The sequence below is a fragment of the Arvicanthis niloticus genome, chromosome 1 (assembly GCF_011762505.2).
Source record: "Arvicanthis niloticus isolate mArvNil1 chromosome 1, mArvNil1.pat.X, whole genome shotgun sequence".
NCBI classification, from domain to species: domain Eukaryota; kingdom Metazoa; phylum Chordata; class Mammalia; order Rodentia; family Muridae; genus Arvicanthis; species Arvicanthis niloticus.
The window spans coordinates 6,498,460-6,522,700 of NC_047658.1; the positions used below are offsets into that span (position 1 = coordinate 6,498,460).

General features: G+C 42.0%; 1 protein-coding gene across 1 annotated transcript; it reads right to left on the reverse strand.

Moving 5' to 3' along the window:
* Window positions 1-309: 309 nt before the first annotated feature.
* LOC117704580 (uncharacterized) lies at window positions 310-23,788 on the reverse strand. Its single transcript, XM_034496780.2, has 5 exons — window positions 23,653-23,788; window positions 19,586-19,638; window positions 18,650-18,776; window positions 16,557-16,655; window positions 310-5,538 (listed from the first exon to the last, which is right to left on the reverse strand). Exons 2-5 carry the CDS (start codon window positions 19,616-19,618, stop codon window positions 3,374-3,376), a joined length of 2,424 nt encoding a protein of 807 aa, XP_034352671.1. The 5' UTR covers window positions 19,619-19,638; window positions 23,653-23,788; the 3' UTR covers window positions 310-3,373.
* Between the last annotated feature and the right edge of the window lie 453 nt (window positions 23,789-24,241).

A 24,241-nucleotide genomic window follows, 5' to 3' on the forward strand; every position in this document is an offset into this window, starting at 1 on the left:
GTCTTTAATTCTTCTAAAGAACTTTTAGAGAAAATTGCCTCCTTGGTCAGGGTTGGGCAAAAGGGGAAATCCATTCTATGCTGCTGTGTTAACCATCAGTGTCCCCTACAACACTACTCATACCTGCCACAGCATGGGATCAGCTTCTCTTCACACAATGGTGGATTTTGAGTTTGGCAACTACAGGTGACATGATGAAAATATATAAACCAAGATAGAAGGGGAGTTTAATATTGAGTACAGCATCAGTTACACCACACAACTTGAATTATGGTGTTCAAGTTACAGCATGCATCATTATGCTATCCATTTAATGTTGATTTCAATCTTTATTTGTATTTACTCAAGATTAAACTATACATATTTATGCTTGGAAGTAATAGCTTCTCCACATAGATCACTTAACCATAACAAACTAGATCTTTTAATAGAGCTCTGGCACCTGCCATCTTATCCAAATGAAACTTAATTTCATCAGTAATGTGATAGCTGACATGTTTCTGGACATGTTACAAGACATAATCTACAATGTGTTCTTACTCAAAATGTTTCATCTGAAACTAATTTCCCTTCGATAGAAAATACAACACCTAAGGACTGAATGCAGCTGGGTGATTGAGAACATCCCTACTGTGCTAACAAAACTCCAGGTTAAATCAACACTGAAAATTTAATAAAGGACAGAGCAAGGCCAAATATCTATCTATACTGAAGTCTCTTTAGAATATATACATTTCAAAACAGGAAAGTTTGGAGGTAAATTACAAACGTATGCATGCCATAAAATTTGACTTTGACATTCTATCTTGGCTGATGTAATAACAGATAAAATGTCATGTCTATAACTTTTTTTTTTTTTTTTAAATAGTGGCTTCTATACTGCCTTAGTGGATTTAAAGTCAGTATATAGCTAGGCTTGCTTCCAACTTTTTTTTTTTTAATTAAGATTTATTTATGTGAGTACACTGTAGCTGTCTTCAGATACATCAGAAGAGGGCATCAGATCCCATTACAGATGGTTGTGAACCACCTTGTGGTTCCTGGGAATCGAACTTAGGACCTCTGGAAGAGCTCTTAACCTCTGGAGGTGCTCTTAACCACTAAGCAATCTCTCAGCCCCTTGCCTCCAACTCGATTCTCCTAATTCAGCTTTATAATAACTAGGACTCAGACACACTTTACCACACTCAATTCTAAAACATATTAATGGCACATCCTCAAATCTATATACAAAGAAAAACAGGATCAATCTTGTAAATTATTGACAATTTTCAATCTAGGTGAGAATACAGATATGTATTGAATATTCCAAGCTTTCAACATGGATGTAAAATTTCACATATGTATTTTTATAAGTAGTTTCAATCTGGCTATTTTGTTAAGGTGTTACAGGTTGCCCATCAGAGATGCCCACTCAGACACAGTTTAGAGCCAAATAAAAGTCTTTATTCCAGCCAGCTCTGAGTACATTCAGGTATTTGGGACCCAAGTATAATCCCAAGCATTTAGAATAAAACCACATTCTATTATCTTGCTTGGGAGCTGCAGGGGGGGAGCTTTTCCCCAAGCAGGCAGTTTAATAGATGCCAAGATAAGCAGATAGCTGGAGTAGGAGGTTTAAACAGAAGCCACGATAAATTATCAGAGGCAATTTGACCTCCAGTAGAATTGGATATTCTACAAGATCTCCATCAAGGGAATCAAATTATAGTTGAAGCTAAAATGTTCTCAGCAAGAATAAGAGATGGAGGATCCAACAACTTTCTTGTCTTATCACAAATGTATAGTTTATTTTTATTTGTGGAGAAGGCATAAATAATAGGATTCTGACTATTTAACTTTTTATGTTTTTTATTCCTTTAGAAAGTACTTTTCATCAATGACTCTGTTTTAAAACTTTACCACACAAATACTTAAGAAATGGACTCACAATTCAAATACTTTCATGTTTCTAACCATCCATTACATGTATCAAGAATAAAATTATTTAAAATTTAATAATGGGTAAAACCATGAGACTTTTCCTAAATTATCTAAAGTGCAATTAGGCTTTCATTTCAGTTATACTAATGCTCATGAAACTAAAACTATGTAAAAACTATATTATAGAACATGGGCATTGACCAAATACTGTCAAGGATTTTATTATCTATTATAAATCTGTTGCTGCCGGGCAGTGGTGGCACATGCCTTTAATCCCAGCGCTTGGGAGGCAGAGGCAGGCGGATTTCTGAGTTCGAGGCCAGCCTGGTCTACAGAGTGAGTTCCAGGATAGCCAGAGACACACAGAGAAACCCTGTCTCAGAAAAATAAAATAAAATAAATCTGTTGCTGTGACTTTGGTTGGTCCTGTGCTAGCCATTAACAAATAATGCAAAAAGTAAAATCTACTCTAATATCAAAGGAACCATGGTGGGAAAAAAAGCATCTCAGACAAACCTAGTTGCAATAGTTGCTCTCCCTTAGCTGACAGCCCTTGGTGACTAATCAGTGAATTAAGTTTATACAACTAACAAGATGAGAGTAAATCAAGAACATGATCACAACCTTGTATTTCTGACAATAAAAGACATTCTCAACAGAGTATCTTCTCTGAACAACCGACTTCCCACATTCTTATTCCAGAGGGTTTCTTGACAGCAACAGCACATGAATATTTTGATGTTGAACAAATCCCAGGACAGATTAAAGTTCCCACATTCTTTTAAGTCACAGTCTTCCCAATATGAGTTCTCTGGTGTTCAATAACATTTTCATACGCTGGCTTGTCTTCCTTCCTTACATGGATAGGCCTGCTGGAGATTATGGATTTACTCATGTTTTGTAAGCTCACCATTTACAATAAAGGCTTTTTCTGAGTCTTCACATTCACAAGGTTTCAGACCTATATGGACTCTCTGATGAGCTTTAACAGCTAATTCTATTAATGTTCTCACACTCCTTGTATTCATTACATTAACACCAGCATGGCTTCTTTGATTCTGAAGAAGCCCTAAGCTCCAATTAAAGCTCTTTGCACATTCTTTCCAGTGCTAGGCTTTATTACCAATATGAATTTGCCACTGTGCATGAAGGCTGAACTAAATCTAAACATTTTGCCACCTTACTTATATTCATAGAATTTCTCATCAGTAGAAATTCTCTGATATACATCTAGCTAGCTTGGAATTACTGTAGGCCTTTCCATTTGCCTTACACCATAAGACTTATTAATATTATATTTATAATGTCAAAACAAGTTTCATAATCAACTAAATGTTTTCCGATATTCTTCACACTGTTAGTTTTTCAACAGTGTGAATTCTTTGATGTACTTTAACATCTCTACTTCCCACATTCTTTACATTCATAAAGATTCTTGTCAATATGAATTCTAAAATGTCCAAGGAAATTGGTAATGGTATTTAAAAGCTTCCCCATATTCATTACATTGAAAGGAATTCTCACCAGTATGGATTCCCTGATCAATGCTAAGGTTTGTTCCATGAACAAAGTCATTTCCACCTTCCATGCACTGAAAGAGTTTCACATCCGTATGAATTCTCTGATGTTTGTTGAGTTGGGACTTAAATCTGAAGCTTGACCCACACTGCTGACATTCAAATGATTTCTCTCCAGTATGGATGCTCTGGTGTCGAGTGAGGTATGCCAGAACAACGAAGGCCTTTCCACATTCCTGACACTTAAAAGGTTTCTCATCAGAATGAATTTTCCGATGGTGGAACAGGCTTGAGCGATGAATAAAAGCTTTCCCACATTCTTTACATTCATATGATTTCACACCACCATGAATAACACTATGTTGAATGAGGGTGGATTCACGCTTGAAGGACTTCCCACATACCTTGCATTCAAAGGGTCTTGTACTTGTATGAACAATTTGATGGTTATTAAGCTCACTGGGAAGATGAAAAGCCTTTCCACATTCTTTACACTCATAAGGTCTCTCACCACTGTGAGATTTCTGATGACGAATGAGAAGTGTATTAAGTCTAAAGAACTTCCCACAATCTTTACACTCAAAGGGTTTGTTTCCAGTGTGAATACTCTGATGTTCAGTAAAATTGGACCTTTGACGAAAGCATTTCCCACATTCCTTGCACTGATAGGGTTTTTCATCAGTATGAATTGTGTAATGTTCATTAAGTTGGTACTTACGTCTGAAGGCTGACCCACAGAGCTTACACTTGAAGGGTTTTTCTTCAACGTGAATTTTCTGATGCTCAGAAAGGTATACCTGAAGCCGAAAAGCCTTGCCACATACATTGCATTCAAAGGGTTTCTCACCTGTATGAATAGTCTGGTGCATAACAAGGTGTGTGGCAGTTCTGAATTTCTTGCCACATTCGTTACATTCAAATGACTTCTCTCCAGTATGAATGCTCTGGTGCCTAGTGAGATGAGTCAGAACAATGAAGGCCTTTCCACATTCCTTGCACTGAAAGGGTCTCTCACCAGAATGAATTTTCTGATGTTGCATGAGGCTTTTGTGTCGTTTAAAGGCTTTCCCACACTCATTACATTTGTGTGGTTTCACATCAGCATGAATAAGCCTATGTTCAACAAGGTTGGAGACACGGTTGAAGGATTTCCCACATTCTGTGCATTCAAATGGTTTTGTGCCTGTATGAATGGTTTTATGGTATTTGAGTAGGTCAGGAAGATGAAAAGCCTTTCCACATTCATTACACTTGAAAGGTTTCTCACCACTGTGAGACTTCTGATGTCTTGTAAGCTGTTGGGGGAGTCTGAAGGCCTTTCCACATTCATGGCATGCAAATGACTTCTCTCCAGTATGAATGTTCTGGTGCCTAGTGAGCTGTGCCAGAACAATGAAGCCCTTTCCACAGTCCTTACACTGAAAGGGTCTCTCATCAGAATGAATTTTTTCATGTTGCACAAGATTTGAGCGACGTTTAAAGGCTTTCCCACACTCATGACATTCATATGGTTTCACATCTGCATGAATAATTCTATGTGCAACAAGGTTAGAGACACGGTTGAAGGATTTCCCACATTCCCTGCATTCAAATGGTTTTTCACCTGTATGAATGGTTTTATGGTATTTGAGTAGATCAGGAAGATGAAAAGCCTTTCCACATTCATTACACTTGAAAGGTTTCTCACCACTGTGAGATTTCTGATGTCTTGTAAGCTGTTGAGGGAGTCTGAAGGCCTTTCCACAATCTGTACATTCATAGGGCTTCTCTCCAGTGTGAATACTCTGATGCTGGATAAGAGTTGACCTACAACCAAAGTACTTCCCACACTCTTTACATTCATATACTTTTTCTATAGTCTGAGTAAGAGTCTGGCTGGTAAAAGTAGGCATTTCTTCCTTGTTAATAACCTTTTCATCAGCATCTCCTTGATCTCCTTGTAGTCCATGGAATGTACTATAGGTGGGGCCATTACTAGTTCTAGAGTCCTTCAGGTCAAAAGTTATACTTAATTGTTTTATGCTCTGTTTGAGAAAGTTTCTATTATTAATAGGATTTTCTGGAGACACATTTTCAGCATCATAATCCATCTCCAAGTCTGAAAAAAAAAGGAGAAAGCAAGAATACTTTATTTTCCTGTAACATAAAGCTACTAAATGAATGGCCAGGCTCTAAAGTAGTATCTGAGAAGTTGAACAGGAGCAAGGAGAGCAGCAATAAGCAAAGTTTATGTAAGACAATATAGTTTGCAGTAGAACAGGTTGGAAAGACATGTCTGTAGAAAGAATTCTGGTTTCTTTAAAAACAGAGAAACATTATGGAAATATGTTTTGTTTTGCTCCTTTTTGTCTTTTTTCCCCCCTTTTGTTTGTTGGATTTCCTATGTAACAGCCCTGGTTGTCCTGGGCTTATTTTGTAGATCTGCCTGGCTCTGCCTCCTCTGTGCTGGATTAAAGGTGTATGCCACCCCCTTCAACATATGTTTTTAATCTCAGGTGTGGGGTATGGGGCTACTTCAGATTGTCCACAGCAGATGACTACGATTTGCTTGTACTCTGGCAGGGGCCTGGTTTTTCCAGTTGTTGATAAGTTTCTGCAAGTGTCTGATGTTTGGAATTCTGGGGACTTTTGAGAGGGTATATAAATGCTAAAGTCTGGAGTCACGCACAGCCACCAGGTGTGTCAGGTGTGGCCCATAAAAGGCCAGCCACCCCAGTTTGCTCTCCCATTCTGTCTCTCAATCAGTTTTATTCATTTTTTCAGTCCCTCTGTTTCTCTACCACCCTTATGTCCCCACTGGAGACAGCCTTTCAATTTCACCCATGCAGCTGGTCTCTGCTACTCTGTGGGTTCTTCTTTTCCCACCCTTTATCCCTCCAGTTTTACCCCTAACACTAGGTAAGAGGGAAAGAAGGATAGAGGGGGGACACAGAGAATGATCCCTCAATCTAACTTCTTTCCCACCCATTCCTCTCAGTTTCCAGCCCAATCCCTTCAAAAGTTTCTTCCAACCATTCCTCCCTCAGTTCCCCATCAGTGTGCTTAAACAGTCCCTCTCCCAGTTTTCCCAATGATAGCAGCTCCAAACTGTAACAAGTGTTCTAGCCTATCTGTGCAGCTCAGTTTCTCCTGACTCTACTGTCTCCTAACAATGTCTTCTGTCCCAACAGCCTTCTCCTCTCACTCTGCTCAATCTCCTTTCTCAGCCTCTGTTCTCCTCTCACTATACTCAATTTCCTTTTTCAGCCTCTATTGGCTGTTTTATATCCTACACTGAAGGTCAAGCAGTTCTAATAGTTAAGAATTTGTAAAAGGCCAGATGATTTTTTAAAGGGCTAGGAGCACAAGATAAATCACACCACACCCCCAGCCCCCAGTGAAGCTCTTACACTCAATCAGTTGTGTGGTATACTTTCTTAGCCACATACCTTGGCACAAGCCTGCAAAAGGTTTGCACAACTTGCCACTTTATCCTAACACATAGTGTCTGGTAAAAGTTTTTGAACTAAATCATGAGAAAAAAAACTATCAAGTCTCCACAGTGAAGTGGAAACTTCTGTTTTATTTGGAAAGTCAGTTATATCAAATGATGTTTTCCTGGGGTACACAGGTAAAAGAATGTCTTGCTAAAGAAGACACATGAAAGAATGTTTTCCTGGAGCAGACACAGATGAAAGGCTGTTTTTCTGGAGCAGACAAGGTGAAAAGATATTTTTCTGGAGCAGACACAGGTGAAAGGATGTTTTTTCTGGAACAGACACAGGTAAAAGATGTTCTGCTATACCAAACATGTGAAAGGACCCGTGATAAAGTATAATGGAGACAGTGGGAGATAGAGCATTGGTCTGGTTTGCTCTGCCTCACTATTCTTCGCTAACAACATGCATGTATTGGTTCACCTTACATAGCATTGGTGAGCTCAGCTTATGATAATCCAACAGTGAGAGAAACTCGCCAAAGAACTGCTTGTGAAGTTCTTGCAGCTTCTTGCCCCTTCATTGGCCTTGGGCCAGTTGGTGAGCCTTGCAGTTTCTTCAGGATTGAACCACAGCTGCTGGTTCGTGTGTGGTGTCTGCCTGCCAACAGGACTGGTCCACAGCTGCTGAGTAATATTTGGTGTTACCTATGGGACTGAATTGCTGCCAAAGATCAAGTTCACCACAAAGAACTATTGCTAAACTGGTCCACTTCCCCATATTCTAATAACTTTTCTCTTCCACTACCTATGGTAGGTAAGGGAGGTTAAACACTTATTAAAGTAGGTTGTAAAAAATGTATGCCTACACTACACAAATAAATAATAATATCTGTTATGCTATAAGATAACTGGCCTGGAATCGGAATTCTTAAAAGAAGAAAGAAGGTAAAAATCTGTAGTGATGTCGATGGAGGTGGTACACAATTTCAATCCCAGCAAAAAGAAGCCAGTGGTAGCTTAGCTACATCAGGAGTTCCAGGCCAACGTGGGTTACATACTGAGACCCTGTGTGAGAAAACAAAACCAAGCTAAAAAAAAAAAAAAAAAAAAAAAAAAAAAAAAAAAAAAAAAAAACTGAAGAAACAAAACAGAATTCCTTAGAATTTTTAAGAAGATTAAAGATATCCAGCCAGGGAAACAGGTAGGCTAACTGCAGCTCCTTACCTGTGCCTCCTCTCCTCCAAATACAATTCCCCAGTCTCATCCCAGCTCTGTGGCAGCCTGCCTGTTTGGCCTCCCTGCCCCATCTCCAGTCCATCACACAGGTGTACACCAACCAACGTCCTTCTCTATATTTACTGCTTTATGCCAGCCACCAACGCCATCAGGCCTTCCCTGGAAACTCAAAGACCACTCTGGTCAGTAAAACAGGTAGACTTCTAACTGCAGATCTTCACCTCTCCCTCCATTCCTCCAAATCCAATCTCCAGTCCCCACTTCCCAGGGGAATGAGCAGATCCTAGTGGAACACCTGTTTTCATCCTTCTTATGGATCCCTGTCTTAGTTAGGGTTTTACTGCTGTGAACAGACACCATGACCAAGGCAACTCTTATAGAATAACATTTAATTGGAGCTGGCTTACAGGTTCAGAGGTTCAGTCCATTATCATCAAGGTGGGAGCATGGCAAATTTCAGACAGGCATGGTGCAGGAGAAACTGAGAGTTCTACATCTTCATCTGAAGGCCTCTAGGAGAAGACTGGCTCCCACATGGTTATGAGGGTCTCATTGCCAACCACCACAGTGACACACTTCCTCCAACAAGGCCACACCTCCTAATAGTGGCATTCCCTGGGCCAAGCATATTCAAACCACCACAATCCACTCCCTGTCCCCTATAGGCTTGTTCAAACACCTCAATCTATGGGGAGCGTACCTAGACATAGCATAATACAAAATACATTTAGTCCAAATTCCAAAGTCCCCATAGTCTATTGCAGTCTCAACAATGTTAAAAGTCCAAAGTTCAACATCTCTTCTGAGATTCATCCAGTCACTTAACCATAATCCCCAAAGCAAGACATGAAACCAGCTGGGAAAACTCCAAATTCTGTATCTTCATGTCTGATATCAAATCGATCTCCAGATCTCCAACTCCTTTTTCATTTTTGTTGACTGCAACAAACTTCTTTCTCCTGGGCTGGTTCCACTCCCTGTTAGAAGCTTTTCTCAGCAGATATCCCACAGCCTCGGCATCTCAAATAGCTTGTGGTCTCCAAGGCAACTTCAACTTTACAGCTTATTGTTACAATGTTTGGGATCCACACATGATCTTCTGGACTCCTCCAAAGGGCTTAGGTCACATCTATATCTCTTTCCTCTATAGCACTCTAGGCTCTGGTGAACACCACTTTACTTCCACTGTTGTTCTAAGTACCATGGTACTGCCACCTCTAATATACTGGGGTCTTCAACTGTAATGAGGGTTCACCAATAGCCTCTCATAGGCTCCTGTCATGGTGTCAAGTCTTAACTTCTTTGCATGACCCCTTCAGTCCTGGGCTGTCAACTGCAACTGAAGCTGCACTTTCACCAATAGCCTTCCCTAGCCTCTCACAGTGCCAAGCCTCGGCTGCTCTCCATGACCCCGTCATACCTTCAAAACCTGATTCTTATACATTACCAAGTCCAGCTGCAGCATGAGATACAACCTTGGTTATCTCTGGAACACAGCTCGTTTGTGCTCTCAGAAAACACTTCCAGCCATTTTCACTTCAGTGATACTGATCTCTTCTTAATCACCGATAATTTCTTAGCTCCAGCTAACCAAGATAAACTGTCCCAGTAGTCCCTTCTATTCTGGACTCTAAAGCCAGAGCCACAAGGCCAAAGCTGCTGAGTTTTGCTGGTTTCCAGAGGTGGAACATGGCCCCCTTATTCTATTACCAGTTTTCTATTTTGAAATTCCCTCACTGCCTAAGCTTAGCTGTCCTGGAACTTGCTCTGTAGATTGGCCCTGTGCTCAAGAGATCTGCATGGCTCTGTCTCCTGGGAGTAAAGGTATGTACTATGTACCATCACACCTCGATTTAAGCTTCTCTTTACCTAGAACTTACTCTGTCCCAGGCTGGCCTTGAAAGCAGAGATCTGCTTGGCTTTGTCTCCTGGGATTAAAGGTGTGCATCACCATGCCTTGACCTAAATTTAGCTGGGTGGGATCTTGCCCCAAAGTACCCATTCTACTTCCTAGTGTCCCTTTAATACTTGAACCATATATTTTGTATTTTTTCTTTCTCAGCTTGCTCCTTTTCATTAAAACACTCTTCATAAGAGTGAACTTTCGAAATTCTTCTCCATTGAAACCTTTTGGGCCAGGTCTGCACAGTTCAAATCATTATCAGCAACAACGTCTTCCATATTCCTACTAGTATAGCCTATTAAGCTCCATTTAAAGGATTCCACTGCTTTCCCAGTCCAAAGTTCTAAAATCCACATTCTTCCAAACAAAAGCATGGTCAGGTTATCATAGCAACACTCTAGTCCCTGGTACCAACTTCTTTCTTAGTTAGGTTTACTGCTGTTAACAGGCACCATAACCAAGCAACTCTAATAGGACAACATTTAATTGGGGCTGCCTTCAAGGTTCAGAGGTTCAGTTCAATATCATCAAGGTGGAAGCATGGCAGCACCCAGGCAGGAATGGTGCAGGAGGAGCTGAGAGTTCTACGTCTTCATCTGAAGGCTGCTAAAAGACTGGCTCACACATGGTTAGAAGGAGGGTCTCATTGCCCACCCCCACAGTGTCAAACTTCCTCCAACAGACCACACCTCCTAATAGTGGCACTCCCTGGGCCAAACATATTCAGACCACCATAATCCCTGAACATGCCCCGCCCTAGCCCATCTCCATTCCTAAGTGTCAGCTCCCATTACCTAGGAACACATTTTACCTGGAATTCTCAGTGTCTATACCCATCAGGTTCCACAAGAATTTTCTTCCAAGTAATACATAGCTACCACACTGAGTCCTAAGAATCAGAGAGGGCAACAGAAACCAACTAACAAAAAACCCAGGCAACAAAGACAAGATCAGATATAAGCACTTCACAAATGCAGATGCCTAAATGTCAGTATAAAAACATAAAAGCGAGAATATGTGTGCACCCGAGCCCAGCAACTGTACCACAGCAGTCCCTGAGTATTACAACACTGCTGAAATGCAAGAAAAATATTTAGTCTTTTAAAATACCATACAAGCCATTAAAGAGGAAGATATCCCTTAAAGCAATCTATTAAAACCCAAACGGTGGAAGGAAATGAATGAAACAGTTCATGACCTGAAAGCACAAAGAGAATAAATAAAGCTAAAACTGAGAAATATCTGGAAACGAAAAGCTTACAAACTCAGACAGGGCCCTCAGAGGCAAGAGTAACCAACAATATGAGAAATAAAAAAAAAAAAAATCTCAGACACTGATGAAGTAGAAATTTCTGGAGACTTAGTTATATCATCTGATGTTTTTCTGGAAGCTGTCTTATAAGAGGATGTTTTGCTGAGAACAGACACGTGGTGGTTTTCCGGAAGCTCTCTGGTGAAAGGGCATGTGATGTTTTGCCTGGACAGACGCTTGAGAGGATGTATGTTTGAAAAGGGTATAAGCATAATCCAACAGACAGTGGACAATGCTTTTGCATTGGTTCGCCTTGCAGCTCTTTACTGGTCTTTGTTGGTCTTCACTGATGACACTTACATTGATTCACCTTGCTTTCTTTGCTTGTCAGACTTTGTAGAGAGAAATGCACCAAAGGACTTCTGGTAGTATTCTAACTGCTTCTTGCTACGTCTGTGGGCTTATACCAATCGGCAGAGCCTTGTGGTTTCTTCTGGATTGAGTGGCTACTACTGATTCATGTTAAGTGTTTTGCTAGTGAACTGGACTGCTAACAACAAAGATTTGAATCGTCCCAAAGACTATTTCTAAACAGGTCCACAAGCCCTGGTTCCTATTAACCTTTCTTTTTCCCTACCTCTGGTGGATGGTGGGCTAGAAGGGAAAGCATTCAAAGAACCAGAATTAAAATAGGTCTTGAAAAAAATCTAAGGCTACACATTGAAGACACAATAAAAGAAATAAATACTTCTTGAAAATAAAATGGTAAATCTAAAAAAAAATTCCTGCACAAACTGAAGAAGAAGAAAAAGAAGAAGAGAAAGAAGAAGAACCCCAGTTCAAAGATAAAAGAAATATTTTCAACAAAATCATAAAAAAAATTTCCCTACTCTAACGAATAAGATGCCTATTAATGTACAAGAACCATGTGGAACACCAAATAGACTGAACCACAAAAGCAGGTCCACTCAGTACATAATAATCAAAACATTAAACACATAGAAGAAGGAAAGAATATGAAAAGCTCTAAGGGACACAGCCCAAGAATAAAAGCACCCATATATGACTCTCCTTGGAGTCTTGCAAAGTCAGAAGCGAATGGACAAATACTTTACAGACTCTGAGGAACCACAGATGCCAGCCCAGACTACTAGTCTCAGAAAAACCTTAATCACCATAGACATCCCATGATAAAAGCAAATTTAAGTAATATGTATCTACATATCCATCCCTAAAGAAGGCACTAGAAGGAACACTCCAACTAAAGAGATTAGCCATACCCAAGAAAGTACACACACACTAATCCCAGACCACCGAATCAACACAGGGGACACACACGTTACTATAACAAAATAAAACAAATCAACAAATCTGTGCATTCTTGTATCTCAAGACCAATGGTCTTAATCCCCAATCGAAACAACACAATGAAGCATTACATGGTAGCACACACCTTTCATCCCAGCACTTCGGAGGCAGAGTGAGCTCTGAGTTCATGGACAGCCTGTTTTACAGAGTGAGTTCAAGGAAAATCCTACACAGAGAAACCTTGTCTCAAAAAACTAAAACCAAAATAGAAAAAAAGGTACAAACTAACAGAATGTATATGAAAACAGGTCCTGGCCGGGCAGTGGTGGCGCATGCCTTTAATCCCAGCACTTGGGAGGCAGAGGCAGGCGGATTTCTGAATTCGAGGACAGCCTGGTCTACAGAGTGAGTTCCAGGACAGCCAGGGCTACACAGAGAAACCCTGTCTCAAAAAACCAAAAAACCAAAAAACCAAAAAAAAAAAAAAAAAAAAAAAAAAAAAGAAAGAAAAAAAAGAAAAGAAAACAGGTCCTATACTCTGCTGAACCCAATAAACATACCCTAACACTAAGGACAGACATCATCTCAGGGTAAATATCATGAAAGATGATCTTCCAATTCCAAGCAAATGGACCAGAGAAGGCAGTTCTAAAAGGTGAATTCATAGCACTATGTAGCTACATTTTTTTAAAAATGTAATGTAAAATCTCACTCTAACAATTTAACAAGAGCAAAAAAACTCTAGACAAAAAGGTTAAATTAAACCCAAAAGAAAGAGACCATAAGAAGTAATCAAACTCAGAGCTGAAATCAATTTAAAAAAAAAACAAAAAAAAAAAAAACAGGAAAGGAAAAAATACAAAGAATCAATGAAACAAAGGGTTGGTTCTTTGAGAAGAATCAGTAAGACTGACAAACCTTTAGCCAAATTAACTAAAAGTCCCAAGCAGAAGATCCGAACTAACAAACTTAGAGATGAAAGGAGGACATAAGTGTAGTTTGTAGTCTGGTACTCTGTGGGCCTTTTCCCCTTCCCAGCATTTATCCATACCACCCCCAGCTAGCTTTCTTCTTTTTGTTTTTCAAGACAGGGTTTCTCTGTGTAGCCCTGGCTGTCCTGGAACTCACTCTGTAGACCAGGCTGGCCTCGAACTCAGAAATCTACCTGCCTCTGCCTCCCAAGTGCTGGGATTAAAGGCGTGCGCCACCACTGCCAGCTTCCCCAGCTAGTTTTCTTAAGACAGGACAATATCCTAATGTTCTCAGGTCCCCCAAAAGAGACTTTGCACACATTAAGCAGGAAGGAATTTTAAGAGAACATTCTCATTTCCAAGAGGTGGGATGGGTTGGTTTTGGTTGTTCAATGGATGATTTTTGTCATTTTAGATGCAAGATGTTAAGGGGCTTGGTTAGGGAGGATACAAAGGAAAGGGGGTAGGTTAAGGGATTTCTCTCTTTTTGTTTCCTCTATCCTTCTTTCTCTTCTATCTAATGTTAGGAAGAAGGGAGAAAATGGAAGAAAAGGAAAAAAACAATATAGGAATGATAGGATTTACAAGGCAAATATTTTACATTTGGAATGAATTCTGAATATTAATACAAAATTAAGATTATATTTTTGAATTAAGAATATATATCTTAATATATATTCTGAATATAAATTAAGAATATATATTTATATTATTACTATATTATATATGTTTCAACTCTTCCTTTTAGGTATTGTACTTAAGTATCTCATTTAAAAATACAAGTTCTAGTCCTTGAATACTCCTATTGTAAACTGTTTAGGATAATTAAGAAATATAAGTTAGTAGTAAATTAATCAAACCTATGGTCACGTTAGATACTAATATAGTTATTTTCAGAAATGTTTCCTAGGTTTAATAGATAGTAAATAGGTAGAAGCAATCAATGTTTCCATATTCAGATATATTATAGATAGATGGTTCAAAAAACTCAGAGACTGACAGAATATGACATTTAAAGATGTTTTATTAATAAAAGGCTTTTTTTTTTTGACAGTCGTGTCAACTCCTGACACTATCCCCATTCCACTTCAAAGAAGATACCGAGCATCAAAAAACTTCCATATGGAGTTTGCTTCTATGTGGCAAGCTAACCACCGGGAAAGACACTGCCCTTGCTTCAACTGCAGACAGCATTCTGTCTAAGCAGTGGACAAGCAGGACATGGAAGCAGCTGACTGCTGGTCTTTAGAAGGACAAGTTAAGCAAGTCATTGATAATTCCTGCTTCACAGAAATGTCTGTCAGATGCTGGGCCAAAGGCTGAAGATGATGCGCCATCGGTACACAGAAACCTCGAACGCCTGTCTAGGCAGTCAACCTGCCTCTGTCATTTCTACAGTTTTGGAAGCTGCTTGCTTTGTACTTCATGTTTACTCAGCTAATATTTATTCTTCTGGCATCATTAATGGAGTTGAAGACGAGATAGCTATAGCCTTACAATTAAGTCTATGTTTTTAGGATTTGAGAAAATGTTTTAAGGTCTGAAAAGATACTTACAGGTGGATAAAATTATAGCTGTGATAGCAAATGATTTAAATATAGAACTCTGAACTCATCAAGTTAGGATAGTTAGTTGAATACTAATAATATATCCAAGGTTATAATAATAATAATACTAATAATAATATCCAAGGTTGCCAAATACAAATGGACTAGACATTATGAATGTAATTACCTGATAGTTGTTACTATGGAAATCAGGGTGTTGGTCTCTCAGTAAGATGAGAATCGCTCTACCCCAAGATTCATATATACCACTCTTGGGCATACACCCAAAGGAAGCTTCATCTTTTCACAGAGACACTTGCTCAAAGATGCTTGCTGCTGCTCTATTCAGAATACCCAGGAATTGGAAACAACTTACATGTCCTTCAATAGAGGAATGCATAATGAAAATGTGGTCCATTTACAGAACAGAATGTTATTCTGCCAGTAGCAGTTCAGTCCAAGACTGGATCTCTCAGCTGGTCCTCAGCACATGCTGAAGTCCTGAAGGAGTAGGCTCTCACGCCAGTGAGGCACTGAACTTTCCAGCAGAGTGAGGGAAGCAGACAGAGCACAGCTTCCTTCCCATCCTTTTCACAGGCTGCACCACAAGGTGTGGCCCAGATTTAAGGTGGATCTTCCCACCTCAAGAGATGTGGATCAAAGGTGGGTCTTCCCACTTCAGATGATTTCATTAACTAAAATCTCTCACAGATGTGCTCAGCTGCTTGGGTTCTAGTTGATTCCAAATGTGGTCAAACTGACAACCAAGAACCAACATCACAGCTCCCTGCCAAGCTAGGTAGAAGGATGTGTCGTGGGCACTCAGATATTTCACTGACTTTTCCATCTGTTCTTTTTGAGTCAGGGTCTATCATTTTCTTGGAGCTGCACAAATAAACAAGGCTGACTTGCCAGCAAGCTCAAGGGATCTAATCTGCCTTTGCCACCTCCCCAGTGCTGCAGGAAGGATACACCACCACACCGTGTCTACAGTGACCATGAAGACAGAATTGAAACATTTGGCATGCCTCCCTGTGGTACAGCTTTCACTGGGGCTGAAACTGTCCTAGCTTTGGTTCAGTGTCAACAACACTGAAAGCTCTGCCAGGGGCCCTGGGTTAGAGTACCAGCAGCCACCTGTGACTCCAGCCCAGGGAGCTGACCCTCTCTATGGCCTCTGTGGACACCTGCACACATGTGTGCACACACACATAACCAATAATGAGATACTTGTAAAGGTTACAGAGAGGGCACCTGCTCCAGTGGGAGGGAAGAAAAGAAGAACTGAAAGTGACTCATGAAACAGAAGCCCCTCTGACAGCTTCTGCTCTGACCTTGACTTCCTTCCCAGGCTCAGGCATGTTTCCCACAGACCCTGGGGCTTTGAAGGAAGTTTGCCACATCCAGTGTCAGCTCTGTGCAGCCTCTCTGACCACATGCAGTGCCTGGCAGGGCTGCAGGCTCACCTCACTCTTACTCACCTGGGCTCAGCCTGTCTGTTTCTTCCTTCACAGCCATCCAGGGCTCTTTCTCCTGCTCTAGTAAGGTGATCAGATCTGGCTTGAAAATGCAACTTCCCACTTAAAAGAAAGAAAGAAGTGGCTCATTGTATAGACTCTCATTCATTCATTCATTCATTCATTCAATTCAATTCATTCATTCATTCATTGGGCCTGGGTCTCTCTAATAATCCCAGGATGTATGGAACATGTTATGTATACCAGTGTGGCCCTGAATTTCCTTGATCTGCTTGCCCCTGCCTCCCAAATGCTAGGACTGAAGGTGTGCGCCACCATGCCCTGCCTGTGTAGATTTTTAAAATACAGACTTATTTATTATAAAGGTCTATACAGCTGGGCACAGTAGATCATGTCTTGAGAGGCCAGTATGGAAGTGTGCGGTGGGGGGATATGAGCCAGGCCATTTACCCTGCATAGCAACACCCTTGTCTTGGAAAAACAGATCAAAAACTTCGAAAAGCCAAAATAATGCCGAGGAAAGACTTCAGAGAAGGAAGAAAAAGCAACCTGGGTAAGAACCCAGCTGCTTCAGATTAGGGTTTTAATGTCCTTTAAATGCAGATAGGGGCTTGTCACTTAAGAGGAAACCATAACTGAGTATCAAGAACATGAACCCATAGGCTACACTGTCTACTGTGAACCCCAACTCTGCAGCTCACTAACAATGACATTTATTTAGGCAAGTCCATAGGACTCTGTCCTCAATGTTACATGTAAACACTGGACATGGCGGTGCACACATACAGTGACAACACAGCAAGTCCATGGGTGGCCCTGCTACCCGAGACCTGCCTTCAAAAAGATGAAATTAGTAGCAGTAGTAGTAATGATAATAACAACAACAATAATAGTAGTAACAGTAATAATAGATTGAATTAATGTTTTCTATTTGATAGGGTCGATATTACGATTAAATACTGTTTCAAGTACTTTGAAGATTGTCCGAACTACACTAATACAAAATCATTTTATACATTTCCATCTATTTATTTCGTAATTCTAGGGATGGAACAAGGCTTTGAGCATGCTGGGGAAGTGGTCTCCTCCTGACCTACATTCACAGTCATAAAAGTTATTCTAATTCTTGTCAGTTATGTTGCCTTTGTTAAAATTTACACCTCATTCTTCAGATTTGCTCAACAAAAAAGAAACTTCACAGCCTAGAACTTCCACTACAAAGCAGGTAAAGGAAGTGTTCACTGAAGGAAAAAGAATGTGTCCACTTTTGTTTCTGAGTCAACTCTACTGATTCATTAGTAAGTAAATCCTAACGGCTCTTGCATTTAGTTGTGCATGTAAGGAGTACGTATGTGCTCACGAGGGTGTGTGCACACATGTTCAAGCATGTATAGGACACAGACCAGTGTTAAGTGTCTTCATTGATTGCTCTCCTCTTGACTAAATGAGACAGGGTCTCTCCCTGAACCTAGAGCTCACTGAGAAGACCGACAAAGGGCGGGCAAGCACGAGCTTCACGAAGGTCCTATTTTGAATCCAACAAACCCCACATTCTTCCTTTGGGAAGAAGAAGGAACTCAGCTCCCTCTTTTAACATTTTCTTGATTAAAGTTTATTTCATGTGTATGTGAGGATCTGTCTGTGTGTATGACTGAGCACCACAGGCATGCATGGTGCCCATGGAGGCCAGAGGGCATCAGATTCCTGGACTTACACCTGGTTGTGAGCCCTCTGTGGTGCTGGGAATTGAACCTGGATTCTCTATATGAACAGCTGGTTCTCTTAACCACCGAGCTATCTCTCCAGCCAAGATTCTATTTATGGATTTATCTCTTTATTTATTTTGTTTATGTGTTTGTTTTGTTTTCTTTGAAACAAGGCTTTACACTAAGCTAGCCTGGAACTCAGATGCATCTGAGGGTGATGCTGCACTCAAAACAATCTTCCTGCCTCAGCATTCTCAGTGAAGCAATAACAGGAATTAGTCACCACTCAGCTTCAGCTACCACTGGAAAATGGTACTGTCCTTTAATTCCGAGTGAGGAAAGCACACAGTGTATGGGACACATCCCCCATTCATGACACACAGGCCTTACCCACGGTGACGAGGTTGCTATAGGTCTCCAACATTATGTCCCTGTATAAGATCTTCTGAGTAGCATCCAGGCAGGCCCACTCCTCCTGAGAGAAGTCAACAGCCACATCCCTAAATGTCACTGACCCCTGAAAGAGCAAACACAAGGAGACTGAAATTGGGGAAGCTTTCAAGATGGACAAACAGAAGGGAAAGGACTCAAGCGTGGGAAGGGAGCCATAAGGAAATGCTCAAGGCACCTGACTGCACGAGCTCCCCATAAACGACGGCTGTGCATATCCACCTACATATCCAATAACTGTGCCTCTCCACTCCATCCTCATCCTTCAGGTTATCCCCACAAAGGAGAAATGTCACCTGGGTCAGGGAAATTACACAAGGAATGCTGTGAGTCCTTGACTTCATTATCATATCAGATGATATAAAGACTTGTTGTCCTGAGAATGATTTTTATATACTCTGTAAGAGTATATAAACTACGTGTGAGCCTTCCCTTTGATTACTGAGAGCTCTCTTAGAGCCGCCTCAAGCAGGTCACCTCTTCACACACATGCACAGGGGACATTCACTCTCACACCCTGGGTCATCAGCCTGACAGCACTACAGATGTCAATCAGGTTTCCCAGTATAGTCAATGAGACCATCACCTCCAAGCTCAGAAGCCCCCAAAGTTCCTGTTTCCCTGTGGGACTGATGCCTCATCGGCAGCGACAGTCCTCCCTCACCACAGACCAAGCAGAGAGCACATGTGCAGGAATGCATTCAAAGACAACCCCAGTACCAGCTGGGAAGAGGCTCAGACCTGCCAACCCTCACTGTAAAGGGGCAGACTGGGATGGGGGATTCTGGATCCATGGGAAGCTTCAAGAAGGAAAGACAAGGAAGGAGTCACCTGACCTGAAAGTCCCCCTTTGTCAAGGAGAGACATACAACTTACACAGACCATGTGTTGAGAATTGGAGCTGGCCATTCTTCTTCAGGCTTCCTCCCCTGGAGACAAAAAGAAAGCCTTTCATTGGATTGTGACTTGATGTTCCCAGACTGACTTTGTCACTGTGATTTCAACAACTCCATTTATTTCTCCTGCATCCCCACTCACTCTCTCCCCTCCCACAGCTCACAGCCTCCCACACACAAATCAAAAGCACACAGGAGCCTACACAAAGCCGATCCTCTCCTAACCCCACACAACCCATTGCAAAGGGGTCATGTCAGGGTAGGAGTGCAGAACAGACATGTCTGCCTTGAACTTCCTCCAGAAGATGCCAGCAGAAGGGACCCATCTTCCACCCTGAGATCCAGCTAGCCCTGCACCTGTGCTACTCCTGCTACTGTGAGCAGATCTTCCTACTGGAACCCCACCTATCAAGGCTGCCAGGGGCTTACAGCATCCAAATGGCACCTCCTTTGAAAACTCAGGGCTCAAGCACAGCAAGGCTGGAGGGGCTGCAGCTGCAATGCTCAGGCAGGGTCCAGCCTTCTGTCCCCACTTTCAGTAAATGGGACTGTGCACCATGGAACACCTTCCTGAGAGCCTTCGCTCATCTATGATAACACTTATGTTGTATTAACTAAGCCATGATCCTTTATGAAGGTAAGTAGCTATAACACATTCTGTCACAGGAAGTGAGTGTGTGTTTCCACCTTTCCATATCATGGGATATTTTGAACAAAATAATACTAGATTTGTTCTGGGTGTCCTAGGTCTTTTGATCCTGAACTGGGTTTCTCAGCCGCAGCATGGCTGACACAACTGTTCTGTCTTGGGCTGGGTGAGGACCAGCTTGTGCTCTGTACCACACTCAGCAGCACTGACCCTCTACTCACAAGCTCTGAGCAGCACACACAACCCCAGACCTCCCTAAGATACTGCCCCAGGGAGCAGCCGTCACCAAATGGGGATCCAGGGCCCTAGCCAACAGGTCTAAGCCTTGGTTCAATACACTGTGGGACTGTTCATCTGTTTTTGAGACAGTCTCCTGTATTCCAGGCTGGCCTTGAACACCTAATGCTCCTTTCCCCTTCTCCCTCTCAAGTACACATCTGATCACCTTATGAAATTTTACAGTTTTATATCCCCAGATAATTTACAAACAAATTTTCCTTCTATCTTTATCCTTTTTGACTGCCTGCATACACCAGGCTAGCCAGCCTGCCAGGGATTCTCTTGTCTCCACCCCAGTCTTGCCACAGCAGGGCTGGGACTGCAGACATGCACTGCTGCATCTGGCACTGCACAGTCCCATGCTTGCATGCACTGAGCACCTCCACCACACACATTTCCGCATTCTCTGACATTTACACTACTGTACATGCTATACACTTCCAAGAGACACGCACTCTTGCTTTCATTCCAGCATCATTTCCACAGCTGTGATACCGACCCCACCAACAGATGAATGGACAAAGCACATGGAGAACGAGGCTCACACACAGTGAACCATTTACTACAATATGGATGCACACGGAGAATAACAAGTGCAATAAGCTAAAGACAGAAAGACAAACGCTGGGGCAGGGGGATGGCTCAGAGGCTGAGAGCTGCTATGGCTTTTCCAGAGGACTGAGTTCAGTCTCCTGACAGCTCACAGTGCCTGTAACTCCAGCTCCAGTGGATCCTATACCTCAGGCCTCTGAGGGCACCTGTGCTCATGAACACATTATCCTATACACATATGTTTCAAGAAAATTAGTTAATCTTTAAACAAAAAGGCAAACCTCAGTCATGTAGAATCTAACCCTGTTATCTCATGGGAACTCATGAGTTCCTAGGAACAGTAAAATGCTCGTTACTGAGGTTTGAGTGGCGGAGGCTGGACGTGCAGCACTGTTGTTATGGGAGACGTAGACTCATAAGGGATTTCTGGGAAGATGCCGATCAAAGACTATAAAGTTTTAAGTACACAACTGAGGTTCAGCGACATATCATGAACCATGGTGACTGTGACTGATAGTTTGTAAAGAATAAGAAGCACAGACAGTAAGTTTACTCATTTCGTCAATGCTGATTTACTCATTCCGATGAGCAGAAAGTCTCCAAATTATCACACTGTACACAATACAAAAAAAAAAAAAAAAATCTGAAAATCGAGAAAGTTCTGCTTTACATTAATACATTCAGTTTGTGTCCTTGTTGTTTTGAGACAGGGTGTCACCGTGTAGTCCAGCCAGCCTAGAGCTTGTTATGTGGATCAAGCTTCTACAGAATTCAGTGATCTCCTGCTTCTGCCTCCTAAATGTGGAGATTAAAATGCACACCACAAAGCCTAGTTTTTCTTTTTGAGTCATTTTCTTAAATATCCAACAGTAATCGAATTATTCCTCACACCCCTTGTCCTGCAGAACACTGAGGAGAATGAACCCAAAATGGCCTCACAGAGCAACAACTAAAGCTCACCAGGTCCTTAGTATATGGCAGCACTGCACTGACAGGCTTCACCACAGGCATCCTAAGGTTCAGGACAGGACCAGAGAGGCAGCAGGGGACAGAACCAAGACTCCAACCAGGTTAGCACAGATACACACGCCACATTCAACGACAGCATTGCTCACCAGGATCTGGTGAATATTACCCGTTCCACACACACATACTCAGAAAATTACTAGCTCTCAAAGATGCCAAATTTAGTGCTATCACTTTCCCACTCCCCAAAATTCTCAAGAGTGAACAGAAATCGTCTACCACCTACATTTTTCCTCTGAACAGAATACCTATTAAACGTATCCCCACCTAACCTTAAATGAACCAGAGTCAAACTATATTTATTAGGCTCTGTGCGATTATGGGAGATTGCCCCTAACCTAAATCTCTTAAGTGACACTCTGGCTACTGGCTCAACCGAGCTTCCCAAATACTTGCTGTTTCAAACTCTCAGGGCTATTTCTGTTCCAGCAGGCTGGTGTCTCGGAGGCCTATCCCTCTGGCAGGAGCTGTTGGTCCAGCTCTTGGAGACCTCCTGTTCTCTAGTCTTCTCGTCCTCCCCTGGTGGTGCCTACTTGAGACCCACAGCCCAGTTACTCTAATTCTACCTCTCTCTATTCCAATCAGTAACTGGCTGTGCCCAGTTTTATTTAAACACTGGTTTTAAATTGGGGAGCAAGGTTCACATAGCATCATTTGGTATGTTCAAGGATCTGCTCCTGGGGGGAGGGACCAGATCTTGGGAGCCAGTATTTAGCATTAAATACAAGCAGCACCAGCATCTGCTTTGAAAGGAAGGTCTATAAAGATCAAAGTCCATCTGCTATGTGAGCCATGGATAGGAATTGATTCGAGTTTGAAATTCCTAAGGTTAACCTCTGAAGATTCTTATCTATACAGCCTAGGGAAAAGGGTCTGATTATTGAGAGATGTCAGGAATCACTGAAACAATAATGAGAATACTAAGTGGGATGGGAAGGAACAATGTAAGGGCCACAAAGTTGGGCTATCAGTTTGCTGTTATTCCTTCATTTGCTGACAATTCTGTAGTCTAAAACTAAAGCTTTCTTCCTCACCCAGAGAGAAAGTGCAAACTCGTCCTTGAGTCTTAGATGGGTAGCAATAATGGTTTCATGCTTCTGCCGCACTCTTTTGGATTAATGGCCGACTCAGGGAGCTTCAGGAAGCAAGAGATCCTTCATTGTATCTGAGGGCATCCTCAGTGAGCATTTTCCATCACTTCGCACAACACTCACTTGGGAAACCTAGGGAACTTAACAAGTAGCTTCCCCCTTAGGCGACCCTCGGAGACACTTCCGGCCTCAAATGCTCTTGTATCTCAGAGGAAGCTTCCCTTCAGACTCTGCACCTGACCCTTCCTTGCTTCAGCCCTGTGTCTACAAAAGAAAGAAGGAGCAGAAAGCTACAAGCATAGTGACACAGACACTGCAGAGAGCTCAAGGTGCGTATACACACAGACAGACACACGGACAGTCATCACCGTCCCTACACAGTCACACAAATATCAACATCCACCCACCCCATACCGCCCTCCACACCCAGCCTGCTAGCTCCGATCTTACCCTATAGGGACGAAGGCCAAAGAGCGATTTCTTCCACCTACAAGAAAAACCTGACTTTTCACGGTAGCGATGCACGACACCGGAATTCGATCCGTTACTTCCGGCGCGGTGGACCCTGGGAAATACAGTCCCTGCGGCGGGACTCCGGGAAGCTCAGTTCTCTGACGTTCCGGGAGATCCGGTCCTGCTACTTGGGCCAGCCCACCTGGGAGCTGTGCCCGGTGGTTTCAGGGATTTTTCCAAAAAGGCATAGCCTTAAAAGCTCCCGGGTGGTGCTCAAAAGGTACTTCGGGTTCTGCGCGCCACTGATGGAACTGAAGGGGATGGAACTGACTTGATTATGCCTTGCCTGAGTCCCACTGAATGGGATTCCACCTCGCTGTGCTCTGGTGGCGACTATGGTAAATTTGAAAAGACTGAACTAAAGAATTGTTGGTTTAAAACGTGGTAGTCTGAAAGCGATTTCAGAGAGCCAGATGTTCTGCACCCTCACAGAGTACAGTGTCCCTGTTATCTAGATGGAAAAATGTGAATGAGGAACACATCCGTATTTATCAGGAGAGCTGTGTTGGTTAGACAGTAATTTACC